This window comes from Lepidochelys kempii, chromosome 9, assembly GCF_965140285.1.
Source record: "Lepidochelys kempii isolate rLepKem1 chromosome 9, rLepKem1.hap1, whole genome shotgun sequence".
NCBI lineage: Eukaryota > Metazoa > Chordata > Testudines > Cheloniidae > Lepidochelys > Lepidochelys kempii.
Genome location: NC_136388.1, coordinates 59,212,354 through 59,231,002, shown reverse-complemented (window position 1 = coordinate 59,231,002; position 18,649 = coordinate 59,212,354). Strand labels below are relative to the sequence as shown.

The following is an 18,649-nucleotide window of genomic DNA, read 5'->3' as shown; positions in this document are numbered from 1 at the left end:
GTGAGGGGGGATTTGATAGCTGCTTTCAACTACCTGAAAGGGGGTTCCAAAGAGGATGGATCTAGACTCTTCTCAGTGGTAGCAGATGACAGAACAAGAAGCAATGGTCTCAAGGTGCAGTGGGGGAGGTCTAGGTTGGATATTAGGAAACACTTTTCATTAGGAGGGTGGTGAAGCACTGGAATGGGTTACCTAGGGAGGTGATGGAATCTCCATCCTTAGAGGTTTTTAAGGCCCGGCTTGACAAAGCCTTGGCTGGGATGATTTAGTTGGTGTTGGTCCTGCCTTGAGCAGGGGGTTGGACTAGATGACCTCCTGAGGTCTCTTCGAACCCTAATCTTCTATGATTGTATGATCTGAGGTAGGGATCAGAGGACTTAATTTGCACTACTGCACTTCTCCATTCAGCTGCGTCTTCTCTTCAGCACTGACTCAAATTGCAGCCTCACCAAAGTGCACAGGAGTCTCTTCCCACTATCTGGGGAGTGGAATGTACCCTCACTCCAGCAGTTAGCCAGGGCAAGAGTATCCTCCGCTTGATCAAAGCCAGTGCTGGCTCCTTTGAGATAGACAGGCAGGGAGGACAGGAACGCCCAGGATTCATTTATGGGCTGTGTTCTCCAGGAGGTCGGACTAGATGATCACAGTGGTCCCTTCAGGCCCTGGAATCTATGAATCTTTAAGCCTCTCTCTCCCTCAAGTTCATGAACTGAAATTCCATTTTCTTTAAATCTGGGCTTGGGCTCACAGTGGTGAAGCCTCTTCCAGTTATAAACAGACCTGACATCACATCCAGTAAGTGCAGTTCCCAGGGCACTATGGCAATTGGAGGAAAACAGCTAATTCCCAAACAACAGGTGCTTGCAGCAGTGACTGTTACCCACCTATCACCAGAGTCAGAGATGGGGTCTGCACATTCTCATGCTTGGGATGCACCAATGGCGCAGCTTCAACTGGCAGAACTTTCTAGCAGCAGAGCCCACTGAAGTCCTCCCACCCCCTTCCCTCAGTGCTCCTGAATCCTGTTAGGGCAAAACTATAAAAGGGGATGCTGGGCTCTGGCCCCCTTTCTAGGTCCAAACAGGATTCCAAGGAAGAGAAGGTGGCAGGTGGGAGTGTGAACATGCAAAGTCCGTCTCAAAGAACTCCGGTTACAGGTGAGTAACCTTCAGTTCTTCTTCAAGGGGCCTTTGCACATTCCCAGGACTTTTGCAATAGTCGGATCCATAGCACTCCTGCCTCCGGACAATGGGCTGCAGCGTGCTAGTTACACACTGATTGTCATACTGAGCCTCCAATCTGGCTGGCAGATCAAGGGAACAGGGTTTTGTAAGGGTGTGACACAAGCTGCAGGTGGCAGCCCTATAGATCTCTAAAGTTGGAGTAGGTCTAAGGTAGGCCATGGACACCGACTTGGCCCTTGCGCAGTGTGATCTAAGCCCCACTGGGACAGGAACAGAGATCTGCTGCACCATTCCACCACACAAAGCCTCGCCCACATACAGAGGCACTCTGATGCAACTGATTTCTATTCTTTCCCCGTAGGAGTTGGACAGTGTGGGTGATTTCTGAACTGCTCAGACCTGTCCAGCTAGAAAGCTGAGGCTCTCCTGCTATCTAAGGCATGTAACTTTGCCTCTCCTGAGTGAGGTCTAGGGAAAATATACTGGCAAGTTAATGGACTGGTTAAGTGGAAGTCTGTCACCACCTCCGAGAGGAACTGACGGTGTGGATGAAGAACCACTTTGTTTGTGGAGGGCTGTAAAAGATGGGGCAGCTGTCAGAGCCTTTAGCTCACTTGCTCTTCTAGCAGATGACATGGTCACAAGGAAGCTTGTCAACTGAAAAGTGAAACAGGGAACATTGTTCCAAACCTCAAACAGAGCCTCCATGAGCTAAGTACCAAGACTAAGGTCCCATGTTGGGTGGGTTCTTTGACTGCAGTGTAGACATTCATCATTCCCTTCAGAAGTCTCTGTATTGCATCATGACTAAATTAGGGCTGTCAAGTGATTAAAAAATGAATCGGGATTAATCATGCTGTTAAACAATAATAGAATACTATTTATATAAATATTTATGGATGTTTTCCACATTTGCAAATATATTGATTTTAATTACAACACCGAATACAAAATGTACAGTGCTCACTTTATATTTATTATTATAAATATCTGCACTGTAAAAATAATAGTATTTTTCAATTCACTTAATATAACTATTGTATGGCAATCTCTTTCTCATGAAAATTGAACTTACAAATGTAGAACTGTATTAAAAAAAAATCTACATTTGTAAGTTCTGCTTTCACGATATAGAGATTCCACTATGGCAGTGTTTCCCAAACTTGGGACGCTGCTTGTTCAGGGAAAGCCCCTGGAGGGCCGGGCTGGTTTGTTTACCTGCTGCATCCACAGGTTCGGCCGATCGCGGCTCCCACTGGCTGCGGTTCGCCGCTGCAGGCCAATGGGGGCTGCGGGAAGCGGCACGAGCCAAGGGATGTATTGGCTGCCACTTCCCGCAGCCCCCATTGGCCTGCAGCGGCGAACCACGGCCAGTGGGAGCCGCGATTGGCCGAACTTGCGGACACGGAATGTAAACAAACTGGCTCGGCCTGCCAGAGGCTTTCCCTGCACAAGTGGTGTCCCAAGTTTGGGAAACACTGCACTATGGTACTTGTATGGGGTGAACTTAAAAATACTATTTCTTTTATCATTTTTACAGTGCAAATATTTGTAATAAAAATAATATAAAGTGAATACTGTACATTTTGTATTCTGTATTGTAATTGAAATCAGTATATTTGAAAATGTAGAAAAACATACAAAATATTTAATACATCTCAATTGGTAGTCTATTGTTTAACAGTGCAATTAGAACTGCGATTAATCATGATTAATTTTTTTAATCACGATTAATTTTTTTGAGTTAATCACGAGTTAACTGTGATTAATTGACAGCCCTAGACTAAATACTGTCTCACTATGCATTAGGAAGTCTTACTATGCATTAGGAAGAAAAGAATCATTTTTCTTTTAGCAGGCAAGTCCATCATAGTTACTAACAAAATGTTAAAGGCTGCAGCCATCCTTTCTACCAATTCATGGAACTGCAGGGTATCTTCCAAAGGAGAAACTGCCAGAAACATAGACATTATCTGGGGACCCCTGAACATCTGGATCCATGTTTGTCTCTTGGAGGTAAATCGACTTCTCAGACAGCGTGTACAGGATCAATAATGGAGGCAGTTCGTCAAGCAGAAGAGACTGATCCAACAGGATTCCCCTTGAGGAGAAGTTTCAGAGTAACAGCCGTGTTAGTCTGTATTCGCAAAAAGAAAAGGAGTACTTGTGGCACCTTAGAGACTAACCAATTTATTTGAGCATGAGCTTTCGTGAGCTACAGCTCACTTCATCGGATGCATACCGTGGAAACTGCAGCAGACTTTATATACACACAGAGAATATGAAACAATACCTCCTCCCACCCCACTGTCCTGCTGGTAATAGCTTATTTAAAGTGATCATTATTAAGCATTATTAAGGATCTACAACCTATGCTAAAGGATGACCCAACACTCTCACAAATCTTGGGAGACAGGCCAGTCCTTGCCTACAGACAGCCCCGCAACCTGAAACAAATACTCACCAACAACCACATATCACACAACAGAACCACTAACTCAGGAACTTATCCTTGCAACAAAGCCCGTTGCCAACTGTGCCCACATATCTATTCAGGGGACACCATCACAGGGCCTAATAACATCAGCCACACTATCAGAGGCTCGTTCAACTGCAGATCCACCAATGTGATCTATGCCATCATGTGCCAACAATGCCCCTCTGCCATTTACATTGGTCAAACTGGACAGTCTCTACGTAAAAGAATAAATGGACACAAATCAGATGTCAAGAATTATAACATTCATAAACCAGTCGGAGAACACTTCAATCTCTCTGGTCACGCAATCACAGACATGAAAGTCGCTATCTTAAAACAAAAAAACTTCAAATCCAGACTCCAGCGAGAAACTGCTGAATTGGAACTCATTTGCAAATTGGATACTATTAATTTAGGCTTAAATAGAGACTGGGAGTGGCTAAGTCATTATGCAAGGTAGCCTATTTCCCCTTGTTTTTTCCTACCCACCCCTCCCCCAGACGTTCTGGTTTAACTTGGATTTAAACTTGGAGAGTGGTCAGTTTGGATGAGCTATTGCCAGCAGGAGAGTGAGTTTGTGTGTGTGTGTGTATGTGTCCCTGGGAAAAAAAAAAAGGGAGGGGGTGGTGAGAAGGCCTGGATTTGTGCTAGACATGGCCCACCTTGATTACCATGCACATTGTAGGGAGAGTGGTCACTTTGGATGAGCTATTACCAGCAGGAGAGTGAGTTTGTGTGTGTGGTTTTTGGGAGGGGGGTGAGGGGGTGAGAGAACCTGGATTTGTGCAGGAAATGGCCCAACTTGATTATCATGCACATTGTGTAGAGAGTTGTCACTTTGGATGGGCTATTACGAGCAGGAGAGTGAATTTGTGTGTGGTGGGGTGGAGGGTGAGAAAACCTGGATTTGTGCTGGAAATGGCCCAACTTGATGATCACTTTAAATAAGCTATTACCAGCAGGACAGTGGGGTGGGAGGAGGTATTGTTTCATATTCTCTGTGTGTATATAAAGTCTGCTGCAGTTTCCACGGTATGCATCCGATGAAGTGAGCTGTAGCTCACGAAAGCTCATGCTCAAATAAATTGGTTAGTCTCTAAGGTGCCACAAGTACTCCTTTTCTTCTTGAGGAGAAGGTTCCCTATATGCTAATTCCAGTCTTTCTGTAGTTGTGTGATAGCTAGGTGAAGGCCAACTGGACGTCTGGCCCATGGTGTTATCTCCCAGTCCTGCCAGTACTCTGTCTCAGATTCTCTACTATAATTCCCCAGCAGGGAAGAATGCTGATCTATGGCCCCTGTAGAGCTCTCTAGTACAGTGGTTCTCAACCAGGGATACATGTAGCTCTGGGGGTATGCAGTGATCTTCAAGGGGGTACATCAACTCTTCTAGATATTTGCCTAGTTTTACAACAGACTACATAAAAAGCAGTAGCGAAGTTAGTACAAAAAAATGTCATACAACTTGTTTATACTGTTCTATATATTATACACTGAAATGTAATACAATATTTATATTCCAATCAATTTATTTTATAATTATATGGTAAAAATGAGAAAGTAAGCAATTTTTCAGTAACACCGTGCTGTGACACTTTTGTATTTTTATGTCTGATTTGTAAGCAAGGAGTTTTTAAGCGAGGTGAAACTTGGGGGTACACAAAACAAATCAGACTCCTGAGAAAAGTACAGTGGTCTGGAAAGGCTGAAAGCTACTGTATCAGTATATCTGATTCAGGCCTCAGGAGGCAAAGGGGAAGGTAGAGCCTGATCCAGCCTCAGACTATGGATCTGAGGTGGCTGTATGGGAGGCAGTACTAGCCCTGGTAAAAGAAGGATTGAGACAGGTGAGGTATTTCCCCCAGGGGAGTCGGTACTTGTTCTAGGGAGGGGTTCCTGTATATCTGGGGACGCCTGCACCTGCCAGGGAGTGGGTTTAGTAAGTTTCCCTAGAAAGGAAGACAAAAGAAGAGAAATTGGCCCAACCACCTGTGGTTTCTTTCCTGTCTCTTTCTGCCCTGAGGAAATTGTGTTCCATGTTGTGTGAAGGGCTTTCTGATCTGACTGTGGATCCAGGTGCTGAACCTGAGTGACTATGGACCTGGGAGGGACCAATGAATCTGAGGTGACTTCAAGTGCTTCATCCGGCATCACCACTGGAACCCGAAGCCTCATTTCCTTAGGACTATGAGTCTTAAGGCTTTTGCCCTCCACATCACCCCTTGATGTGCATCTCGGTTCCGAGGCATGAGGCTGAAGTCGCAGAACTGATCCATCAGCGTAAAAGCTAGCTAAAAGTGGCACTGGGAATCATCTGTTCTGACAAATCTGGGTCACAGAGCTCTGGCGAGGCTCCTGGTCTGTCTGCTATTGTGGCTGGAGGGAACTGAGGTGGCCGGAACATAGCACCGCCTTTTGTAGCTTTACCCTCAGAACAGTCCGGAACAGAGGAGCACTCTGACAGGCACCATTTTGAAAAGGTTCCACTGGTCCACACTGCACCATTAGCAGATCCCGAGGGTAGAAACATGCAGAGTCCATTGGAAGATGAGTACTTAGCATTACACGGCATGTTCAGTCGCAGGTCTCCAGGGCTTTACAGAGGTGAGAAAACACTAATTCCCACTTTACAGATGGGCTAGAACATCGAGCCTATAGAAACACGTTTCACCTATCTGCCTGCAGGGATCAGTGTAGCAGCCCCCTCTCTTCCTTCTGCTCCCAAAACTAAGCACACTGGCTGTGCAACATGTGTTGTGGGGGACACATGCTGCAGTGCTGCTGCTGAGCACAGAGCTCCAATATGGCAACTCAGATTCCTGCCATCAAGCTAGACGAGGAGGAAGTTCCCCTCCAAGAACAGCAGGCCTGAGGGGAGGTGTATATAGTAACTCATCCTGTCTTCAGCTACTAGCCGGGGCAGGATTGCTCCCTACAGTGTGTTCTCCAGGGCGTCGGTCAGGCTCGTTTTAAGTGACCCAAGGGATGGAGAAAATTCCCTAGCTAGTGGTAGATCTCACCACTTCCTCTCCCTTGTTTTCACCCTGTTGCTCCCGGTTAAGCTCCTGCACCACCTTATATAACTCCTCTCCCTGCTGCTTTCCACCCTTCATGCACCTGTACGTTTCTAGCGCCAACTGGCTGTCGCTTTGCTATACATATTTGTTTCTTGTATTGCTTCCTCATAACCAAACTCTCTAGCTCCTTTCTCATTTTTCTGAGAGCGAGGTGCCCAACAGCTTATGCCCTACTGTAGGTTGATCTAAATAGGGCCCTATACTGATGGGTTAACTAGATTCTTGCTTGGTGAGGCAACCTTATGTATGCAGCCCAGCAAAGCTTTGGCTTTTTTGCTGCTATATTGCATTCCAAGCTCTGTCTCAACTGCTTTCCACTAATTTGCCTAATTATTGCTGCTTTCCCATGCCCTGAATCTCCCTCCCACAGAATATCTGTGCTTTGGATCTGCCCCCCACAATGCATTCACTCATTGTCTTCCCAGGATATCGTATTTTATTTTCCATTTCCCAAGAGCGTCTTTAGGGATATGTCCTGCATACCCTCCTCTTCAGTATTACATGGGACCACTTGGCAGATGCCAAGACACCCTGGGCTCTGCTGCCAGCAATATATCAATGATGTTCAGCTGGACATTTGGTTTTGTAAAATGCAACCAGCACCACCACAAGGATGTCCCAGCACCTTCAAGAAATCAGCACCAGGAGAGCAGCTGACTCAAACCGAGCTCAGGCTGGGAAGGGAAAACATCCTAAAGAAATAGTTGAAACCCATCCATCTGCCTTCTATTCTTAACTGCTGCTAAGCTAACCCTGGACAAGTAGGTAGCGAGCTAAGGGACTTCTCCCCTTTCTTCCTCAGGTAACGGGCGGTATAGAAAACCCTGAGACTAGATAGACACAGGCTGTGTGTATACACACTTTTTCTGTTTGCAGTATAACTAGCCTGCCCTCTATCTCTCCTCCTTAGGGGCTCCCTTCTGTTAGCAGAGATGCCTGTGTGTGTTTGGAAGATGATTACAGCTAGGTGACTAGAATCCAACCCCCAAACGCTCTTATAATCCAGTTAGCAATATGATCGTACCACATGGCCCCACTGTTCTCTATCATCCTTAGTTTTCAACCCTCTTTTAACTGAAAAAGTTATTCTAAACAAATACATTGAAGCATAAACCACCAATTTACAACTCATGCTAGAAGCAGCAGTCCTTTCTCTCGTGTGATTTCAATAAAAGCAGGGTTTAATTTAGAGTGCATATGAGACAGGGATCTGAGTTCAGCTGGGCAAATGGTACTCTGGGCACATGGTTCCTATTAAGAATGTTCATCTGGATCTTCCACAAAGGCCCCATGCCTTTTGCATACATTTTGAATGATTTATCATGTACAGTACAGAGGCACAAGTTCTTCCTTCCTTCCCCACAACTGTTTAGAAGTGGTTGTAAATCCAAGATGGTAATCATAAACCACAAGTTTGTACAGGTCTCCAGAATGCCGAGACATTTCTAACGTAAGACTCTAATCACATTTATGGGGGGAAGGGTACATTATTGAACAGAATACATGATGCAAAATAATCTGTTCCCCAAATTTACATCATATATAGTCCTCTCAACTCCTGTGACCTACTATGTATTTCTGTATGGAGCCTCATTTATCTCCCTAGCATGAATGACTCGTAGCACTGTGCGTGTTCACAAGAGAACATAAAATTTTATACTTTTCAGAAGTCCCTTTCTTACAAAACAGCATCAGCACTAATCCAATAATCAAACACCCACTGTTTTCTCAGAGGCCAGTTAATGGGCATTTGTGTTGTGCAGTCCAGCACACACCTTCTGATTTGTATTTTCACTGATCCAGATGATACCAGGCATTTTAAATGGACACTGATGTGACACAAATCTTTTCTACAGTGATTCTACCTCTACATAAGATTGTTAAAACTGAACACTAAGGTCAAATTCACTTTTCCCCGGTACTGCTTTTGGTGATATTTCTGCAATCCACTTACGGTTCATGCAGTAAAATGAAATTGGTCAGTTTCAGTTTCCCTGCAGCACAGGTCCTGCGGTGCATACAGCATGGCAGAAGGGTACTTTTTAGAGTATGTTTAAACCAATTATATAAGAAACCATGTACCAAGTCACAACACCTTTTTTAAAATATAAAGGAAATCCTAATTTTCTCCCTACACAGAGCTGGGAGTGTCTTTTATAACTTGACTTCTATCTAGTTCAGAATGGCAATGGAATGTGGGACTTGAAGAAAGAGCCCTAATCTGCATTTAAGTAATTACAAAACTTTGCTCAAGCACTTGTGATGCAGGATGGGAGCACATCTGGACTAAAATATGTAATTTACACTAATAGGGGTATCCTGATATAATGCTAGCTCCTCCACCTTTGGAAACTGGCTGGTCCAGCAGCTGTGACCCGTTCTAAGAATGTACATGAATGCTGCTGTGGCCAGGTAACCCCACTCCAAGACACAGTGGCTTTACAGATGGGTTGCAAACTAGTTAGATTCAGTCTCATCTTTTCACAGAGTAGAAGGCACTGGAGAGTTCAGTGAATTGGGACTGGAACTGGGCTAGGAGCTTTCCAACCTTGGGTGGCTATTTGGTGGTTTACAAGAAATGAATTCGGGTTCCCAATGTAGTTCCCAATGGACCAACTCAAGGCACCTCCATTGCACATGGCACTCACTGGCCTCCTTGTCATCGGACTCCAGAGAGGCCAAGGAATGAATGGGCCATGAAGAGCAATCTTCCCTCTCACCTCTAGAGATCACCCTTCCACGTCAGCGTAAAGCATGGTACTAAGAGGGTGTGGGAGAATCTGCTGCTGCCTGTGCTGGTCAGTTCTGGGGATATAGGATGGAGTGCAGTCGCCAGGGCTCTTGATACAGCACCTGGCACAAAGCTAAATTTTAAGTTAAAATATTCCTAAAGGAGGGTGTGTGTCTGAGCCAGGCGTGTGTGTCTGTAGGGAGGGGGGAAGGAAAGAGAGTAGTGCAAGCCTGAGATGGTGCCAGAGGCAGGTTAATGGAATTAATGACTAAAATTGGGCACCCAAACTGGTGCAACTGAAGGTTGCATTCGGCAGTGTACCAATAACCCGATGTCTGAAATCGGTTGGTGGAGCATTGGGCATTTTATAGACACCGTCCCATTCAATACAGAAATGAAGACCAGTCAGACCATGGGTGGCAGCATGGAACGCTCTATCCTGATCTAAGCAGCTGGGCCAGACCCGCTGTTCCCCACGCGCCACTAGACAGTTCAGAGCAGCTGAAGCGTGCTCCGTAAATGTCCCTAGAATTGGGAATCTTGAGAGGTGTGTGTGCAGGAGTGGGGAGTTAAGAGGTCCTTGGCTGCGGGCACGTCCCCTGTTGTTCCAGCAGAGCCCAGATCTGTTGACCTTTGGGGCATGGTATAAACTCAATTCTCTTGGCTGGTGTCAGAGATTTAGCTTTAGTGGACACATGAGCCTATTGCTCTGTTGTTAACGAATTCTGTGCTTGCTTTACTGTCTGTGGCTGCTGTACAGACAGGTTTAAACAACGAAAAATAAACAACCACAAGGCCCTGGGGTCTCTGCAGGCTGCCCTTCTGAAATGAAGAGGACAACAGCTGTGGACTGCCTTTTATAGAATTCCACGGGCCAGAGACCACAGTGCAGTGGTCATGCCTATAGAAACATTTGCACTTCACAACCAACCCGTTACCATATCCAACGCTGGGCAGAAGATGGATGTCATTGTATATTATGACTTGCCAAGCACATGGAGTACAGCTTCGTAGCCAGGGCCATAAAGATACCAAGAGAAATATTCTCCTCCTTAATGTATTATTTTTGGATTTTCCAACAGCCAGCAGTTGGTCTCCCAGGGCAGTAAGGTGGCAGGAGGTTGGGGAAGCTCACCTTTGATGATGCTGAGGATTTCTTGGACTTTGTGTGGCTCGTTGCGGTCTGGCCTGCAGCTCGGTGTGATCTCCAGCACGTAATCAGGACCATACTTTGTGAAAAACTGCAGGGAAAGGGAAATCAGCAAAGTTGTTGCTGTGCAGGGCAGAAATGGTGTGGGTGAGGTTCAAGGAGAGCTGTCCTGAAAACAATGCAGTAGGGGGAAGCATCTGCGGTGGGACTTGAGGTAGTGGAGACAGACTCCCATCCTTGTTGTCCACTAGATTCCAAATGTGCTCCTGAAATCCCAGATGGAGAGCTTTTCTCTCTCTCTAGTTTAGTGTCTATTTCCCATCTCTATTCAGGAGACTGAGTTTCTTCCCAGCTCTGCCACTGATCCACTCATCTGTAAAATACCTCTTCCCCTCCAAGGCAGCTCACATAGTTTAATTAATTAATGCATGTGTTATGGAGCTTCTACCTGCTTGAACTCTACAACTGCTCTAACAATTCAAGTTCCATATATGAGACATATTTTACAGCACTGCAGCTGTGAATACAATTTTATTTTTCATCCCCCTTGGCACATCCGGCAAATCCATTTAGCATTGTTATATCACACACTTGGGTACCTACACACCTGCCTGTATTAAATGAGAACACACAATGAAATCAACACTCCGGCTGGATTTCCTTGTGCTAGAGTGGTGACACTTTGAACCCACCCCCCTGCACAGCTCTAGCACAATACATTCTTTCACTGGCATGATCCCTGCACACCGGGAAGGTGCTACATCAGACAGGAATTACAGTAAGGAACAGGGCTCGGCACAAGATTGTTAACATACCTCTCCATACAATGTGCTACAGATGTGCAACTAAGTCTATAGGAGAAACACTGAAGTTTTTCACATTAATACAGAATACCATAAATTATTGCGTGAGCACACAACACCAAGCACAGAGCCAGCACATGGGAGGTTTTAAAAATTCAGCTGGTTTTGAGTTAAGTGTGTTAAAAAATGTATACATTTGAATTTAAACTTAGCCTAAAAGGTTGGCCAGTTTACAAGAAAGTAATTAGGCATGCAGGAATCAGGCTTATTCTATAAAATTAAGGGAAAGCCAAACTAGCTGGACTCCCCCGCGTCATTAAATGATACACAGGGCTAATATCGGAAAGGTGTCATTTGGCAGCTCTAGCAGCTGAGATCCCCCGTTTATCTACAAATACGTACAGCACAGGCAACAGCTGTGAAAGCTTTCCCACACTGAGCCAATAACGTTCTTCAATTCTGATTACCAGCAACCATCTCTAGGGAAGGAGGAGAGAAATCCCCATAGCCCAGTTAGTTCTTAACTTTCTTGGCAGCCTTGGCAAGAAGTGCCAATTGTGACAAAAATTTCTGACAAGGACCCCTGTTCCCTAGGACACAACCCCCAGACCACAAAGACCAGACACCCAACACACAGCTAAGACTTTATTCAGTTCATTATTGACTTTGGCGGGATTTGAGCCTGCGACAGAGCAGAAAGGTTTTGTATCTGGTTTCTGCTCTCCTAAAACTATCCACATACGGGTGCTATGATTGAGGAACACAAATATGGGTAACTGCGTTCTAAGAGAAGTGCTGGATAGGTTTACAGTGGAACAAAATTGACGTTGTTTATTTAACCCTCCATTAAAGGATAAATATCGTATTTCAGAGGAAGTTGCAGCATATCTTTCATCATTTCATGCCCTCATTTCAGCCTATAAAACAATACAAAAGGACTAGGGCTGTAAAGCGAATAAAAAAGTTAATCGCGTGATTAATTGCGCTATTAAACAATAATAGAATACCATTTATTTAAATATTTTGGATGTTTTCTACATTTTCAAATATATTGATTTAAATTACAACATGGAATACAAAGTATACAATGCTCACTTTATATTTATTTTTAATTACAAATATTTGCACTGTAAAAAACAAAAGAAATAATATTTTTCAATTCACCTAATACAAGTACTGTAGAGCAATCTCTTTATCATGAAAGTTGAACTTACAAATGTAGAATTATGTACAAAAAATAACTACATTCAAAAATAAAACAATGTAAAGCTTTAGAGCCTACAAGTCTACTCAGTCCTACTTCTTGTTCAGCCAATTGCTCAAACAAGTTTGGTTACAATTTGCAGGAGATAATGCTGCCTGCTTCTTGTTTACAATGTCAATTGAAAGTGAAAACAGGCATTCGCATGGCACTGTTGTAGCCAGCGTCACAAGATATTTACGTGCCAGATGCGCTAAAGATTCATATGTCCTTTCATGCTTCAACCACCATTCCAGAGGACATGCATCCATGCTGATGACGAGTTCTGCTCGATAACGATCCAAAGCAGAGAGGACCGACACATGTTCATATTCATCATCATTAGTCAGATGCCACCAGCAGAAGGATGATTTTCTTTTTTGGTGGTTTGGATTCTGTAGTTTCTGCGTTGGAGTGTTGTCTTTTAAGACTTCTGAATACATGCTCCAAATCTCATCCCCCTCAGATTTTGGAAGGCACTTCAGATTCTTAAACCTTGGATCGAGTGTTGTAGCTATTTTTAGAAATCTCATGTTGGTACCTTCTTTGTGTTTTGTCAAATCTGCTGTGAAAGTGGTCTTAAAACGAACATGTGCTGGGTCATCATCCGAGACTGCTATAACATGAAATATATGGCAGAATGCAGGTAAAACAGAACAGGAGACATACAATTCTCCCCCAAGGAGTTCAATCACAAATGTAATTAAAGCATTTTTTTTAAACAAGCATCATCAGCATGGAAGCATGTCCTCTGGAATGATGGCTGAAGCATGAAGAGGCATACAAATGTTTAGCATATCTGGCACGTAAATACCTTGTAACGACAGCTACAAAAGTTCCATGCGAATGCCTGTTCTCACTTTCTGGTGACATTGTAAATAAGAAGCAGGCAGCATTATCTCCCATAAATGTAAACAAACTTGTTTGTCTTAGCGATTGGCTGAACAAGAAGTAGGACTGAGTGAACTTGTAGGCTCTAAAGTTTTACATTGTTTTATTTTTGAGTGCAGTTATGTAACAAAAAAAATCTACATTTGTAAATTACACTTTCAAGATAAAGAGATTGCTGTACAGTACTTGTATGAGGTGAATTGAAAAATACTATTTCTTTTATCATTTTTACAGAGCAAATATTTGTAATAAAAAATAATATAAACTGAGCCCTGTACACTTTGTATTCTGTGTTGTAAAAGAAATCAATATATTTGAAAATGTAGAAAAACATCCACAATATTTAATAAATTCCAATTGGTGTTCTATTGTTTAACAGTGCGATTAATCGTGATTAATTATTTTAATCGCAATTCATTTTTTTCAGTTAAACGTGTGAGTGAACTGAGATTAATCGATAGCCCTGAAAAGGACCTATAGTAATGCTCACGGTGATGGAACAGCAGATTGAAATACTGATCTCAGTCATTTAGACTATAATTTAAGCACTCTCCCTGTATGAACAAGACACACATTCCTCCTAGCATGTTAGGAGCTGAAGGTCATGTAAATGGAAGGGTCATTTTTCCTAGAAGTAAGATTTTCAGAAGCACTTAAATTCCATTTGCAGAAGAGACTAAGGCCGTAGATCCTCCAGGGTATTTAGGTGTTAAACTACCATTGATTTCAAAGGCAGTAAGGAGCATAAATACCTTTGAGGATGTGGGTCTAGGAACTTAAATCACTTTTGAAAATTTAACCTCGCTCTTCAATAAAGTCTTAGATTTGACTGATGGCCTGAGTGTCATGATAACAATGGTAATTTCTATCATATGCATACCTCAAATGCATAAGGCATCTCCACTAGTTACATTATATTCTGAATGCTCCATGGTTGTTATAGCACACTACCATCCTAGTGGCTACTAAGGATAAACTTACAATACAGTTTCCATGCACATCTACTTTTCACATGTCCACAACTTTCTGAAATAGTCACCTTTTAAGAGTTGGACATTTTCCTTGCTTGGTTTGTGCCCTGAGGTGAATTTGGAAAGAGTTTTCCAATTCACCTCCAGTTCACGTTGTGGGAGAACTATGAACATTTTCGCCACAGTAAAAAGCATTCTTACCTTGCTTAACAGGGCTACAGCAAAAACAACTGACACTTGAATGGAAAAGTGGTTTTCAACCTTTTTTCATTTGTGGATCCCTAAAAAATTTCAAGTGGAGATGCAGACCCCTTTGGAAATCTTAGACAGTCTGCAGATCCCCAGGGGTCCACAGATCACAGGTTGCAAGCAACTGGTCTAGAGGTTTGGATTGGTTTGAGTTTGCAAAGGAGCTTAGTGCAATGCATGCATTACCATGTAATGATGCGCAAACCAAGTTATTTCAAGGAATTTACACATTCAGCTGAAAAACCTGCTAAGCTCAATAAGATCTTTTAATTTCATTTCTATAAAAGAAAAAGGAAATGAAATGCAAAAACACTGCAACGTTAGGGTTGCAGAGTAAAGTCACAAAAAGTTAGAAAATACAAAGTTTATGGTTCTAACAGCAAAACTTGCCTCATTTGCACTATTTTCTGTTTTTCTTTTTTCTGTAAAAGTATATCATGGTTTATGACATAAGTATAACATGTTCATAAAAATGAGTTATGGGCAACAATGAGGATAGTACTGTTGTCAGAGCCTTTACTTTTGCATTTCCAGACTTTAAAATCACAATACTATTAAAATCACAAACGCCACATGAATACAGTTAATTAATACTGCACATGAATACAGTTAATACAGCAATTAATTTCCAAGATATATCTTGTTGTTTCTTGAAATGCAATTTCTTGGTATTTAATAACTAATATCCCAATCCTGAAAGTAGCTTCATGTGAGGACAGTTCCAAAGACTCTGTGTGGATGCAGAGCACGTGAATGCTGAACTGTGCTACGTTATTTTCTATTGTGGCAAATTGCAGGCATTACTATGATGGGTCCCGTGCTTTCTCTTCTTGGGGGGTGGTGGCGGGGATCAGGGCACTGTTTCTTGCCCCTGAACGGCGTATTAACTGCTCCACTAGTGCCCTAGAGGAGGGGAGTGGAGAGGGAGGGACCCGGGCCCACCCTCTACTCCAGGGCCCAGCCCAGGGGCCCTAGGAATAGTGGTAAACTGCTTGAACTGGGTGGGAGGAGGTATTGTTTCACGGTCTCTGTGTATATAATGTCTTCTGCAGTTTCCACAGGCTGCATCCGATGAAGTGAGCTGTAGCTCACGAAAGCTTATGCTCAAATAAATTGGTTAGTCTCTAAGGTGCCACAAGTACTCCTTTTCTTTTTGCTTGAACTAGTGGTTCCTTCCTCTGGGCTACTTCCCTCTCCTGCCCTTCAGCTTGTGGGGCTTCCTGCCCTCCCTCTGCACTAACCAGGTGTCCCTTTACGTAGGGTTTTGGTCTTCTTAGCCCACCGCAGCACTTCTCCAAACTCTCCTCTGCTTCCCTCCAAACTGCTCTCTGCTCCAACACCAATCCACTCTGCTTCAACTCCTCCTCTTGTCTGATTGAAGCAGGGCGGTTTTTATCATGTGACTGGCTTCAGGTGCTCTAATTAATCTATAGCAAACTTTCTTCCCTCTACAGGGAATAAAGCTCCCTTCTAACACTCTCCTGCTGCCCTCTGGCCATGCTGTATCACACATCCCCTCCTCCCTGCTCAATACCATGGGGTTGGGCTATTTGGGACGAGAGGCAGTGCTGTCGTGATAGGCCATCAGCATTCCAGTGTTGGCTTCTGGCCCTATGTGTACAGGGAAAAGGAAGGGCTGTAGGGATAGGAACCACCTACTCACTCTTGCGTTCTTCTCCTTGTTTCTGTGCATCCACTGGAGTGGGGTGTGGTCTGTCACAAGGGTAAACCGCCGCCCCAGTAGGTAGTAGCGGAGCGTCCCCATAGCCCATTTTACCACCAGACATTCCTTTGCAACAACGATGTACTTTTGTTCCCTGCGGAGGAGCTTCTGGCTGAGGTACAAGATCGGGTGTTCCTCCTCCCCTACCATCTGCGAAAGGACTAGCCCCACCTCCAAGACATCTGTTTGTAGGATGAATTCCTTCTCGAAGTCTGGGGCTATGAGTACGGGATGGCAGCAAAGGGCTGTCCTTAGATCTGAAAATGTTCCTTCTGCTGGATCAGTCCACTTTACTATCTCGGGGCCCCGAGCCTTTATCAAATCTGTCAATGGCCCTGCTCTTGTGGCAAAATGACGGCTGAATCTCCGATAGTATCCTACTATCCCTAGAAATGCTCTGACCTGCTTTTTGTGGACTGGTCAAGGCCAACCTTGTATTGCCTCCACTTTGTTCCATTGGGGTTTCACCAAATCTCTCCCTACTACATACCCGAGGTATCTGGCCTCAGTTAGTCCTATCACACACTTGAGAGGGTTGGCAGTGAGGCTGGCCTTCCGCAGCATGTCTAGAACTGCTTCTACTTGTCCTAGGTGCGTTTCCCAGTCAGGGCTATGGATGACTATGTCGTCTAGATAGGCGGTGGCATACTTGGCATGGGGTGGCAGCAATTTGTCCATAAGTTGCTGGAATGTTGCAGGGGCCCCATGGAGTCCGAAAAGGAGGACAGTGTATTGGAACAGGCCAACGGGCGTAGAGAAGGCAGTCTTTTCCTTGGCATTCTCGGCCAGGGGAATTTGCCAATATCCTTTGGTCAGGTCCAGAGTGGTTAGGTATCGGGCCTTGCCTAACTGATCAACTAGCTCGTCAATGCGTGGTATCGGATAGGCATCGAATTGGGATACTTCATTCAACTTCTGGAAGTCGTTGCAAAACCTCAGGGTGCCGTCAGGCTTGGGGACTAGGATGATAGGGCTGGACCACTGGCTGTGGGATTCTTCAATAACCCCGAGTTCCAGCATCTTCTTCACTTCTGTCCTGATTTCTTCCGGTATTCGGTACGGTCTTATCATCACCCTTATTCCAGGACTGGTGACAATATGATGTTGGACTAGTGTCGTACAGTCCGGCTGTGTACAGAACACGTCCTGGTTCCGTTGGATCATATCAATGACCTCGGTTCATTGTTCTGGAATTAACTCAGGAGATATCTTCACCTGCCCCTGTGGGTTGTCTGTCTGGGGTGGAGCTCCCCAAATGACCAGGCACGTCTCTCGGTCATGCCAGGGTTTCAGTAAGTTGATGTGGTAGATTTGCTCTGGCCTTCGGTGGTCTGGTTGTCTGACCTTATAGTCCACCTCCCCAGTGGCTTCCACTATCTCATATGGTCCATGCCAGCTGGCCAGGAGTTTGCTTTCTGCTGTCAGCACTAGCACCATCACCCATTCCCTGGGCTGAAATCTCCGTACTTTTGCCTGACGGTTGTAATATGTCTGCTGGGCCTCTTGTGCTTTTTCCAAATGTTCTCGTACTATAGGCGTTACTTGAGTTATTTGCTCTCTCATCTATGTCACGTGCTCAATGACATTCTTTCCTGGGTTGGGTTGTTCTTAACAGTCTTCCTTGGCAATATCTAATATTCCATGTGGGTGGCATCCGTATAATAGTTCAAAGGGAGAGAAACCAGTGGACGCCTGGGGACTTCCCATATAGCAAACATTAGATACGGTAGAAGGGTATCCCCATCTTTTCCGTCCTGTGCTACCACCTTCCGGATTATACTTTTAAGGGTATGGTTAAACTGCTCAACCAGTCCATCTGTTTGTGGATGGTAGACTGAGGTCCGTATGGCCTGGATGCGGAGTAGGGTACACAAGTCTTTCATTAATTTTGACATGAAAAGGCTTCCTTGGTCTGTCAGGATCTCCTTAGGGATTCCCACTCTGGCAAAAACCTGGAGTAGTTCTTTTGCTATTGCCTTGGATGTGGGGTTTCTTAAAGGAATGGCTTCTGGATACCACGTGACGTTGTCAAGGATGACTAGTATGTTTCGGTGGCCCGGTGCCAATCTTTCCAGTGGGCCCACTATGTCCCCACGCCAATCTTTTCAGTGGGCCCACTATGTCGAAAGGGACTTCAATAAAGGCAAAGGTA

The 18,649-nt window shown here is 44.3% G+C and overlaps 1 protein-coding gene across 5 annotated transcripts in view; it reads right to left on the bottom strand.

The window, feature by feature from the left end:
- Positions 1 to 18,649, bottom strand: part of HDAC8 (histone deacetylase 8) — a 127,335-nt gene that overhangs the window by 8,976 nt on the left and 99,710 nt on the right. For 3 of the 5 annotated variants that reach the window (XM_073360606.1, XM_073360601.1, XM_073360605.1), the window contains one exon: positions 10,606 to 10,711. The exons of the other annotated variants lie outside the window; for them this stretch is intronic. In XM_073360606.1, the coding sequence (XP_073216707.1) occupies positions 10,606 to 10,711 (106 nt within the window). The remainder of the gene's footprint in view (positions 1 to 10,605; positions 10,712 to 18,649) is intronic. 5 annotated transcript variants of the gene reach the window in all.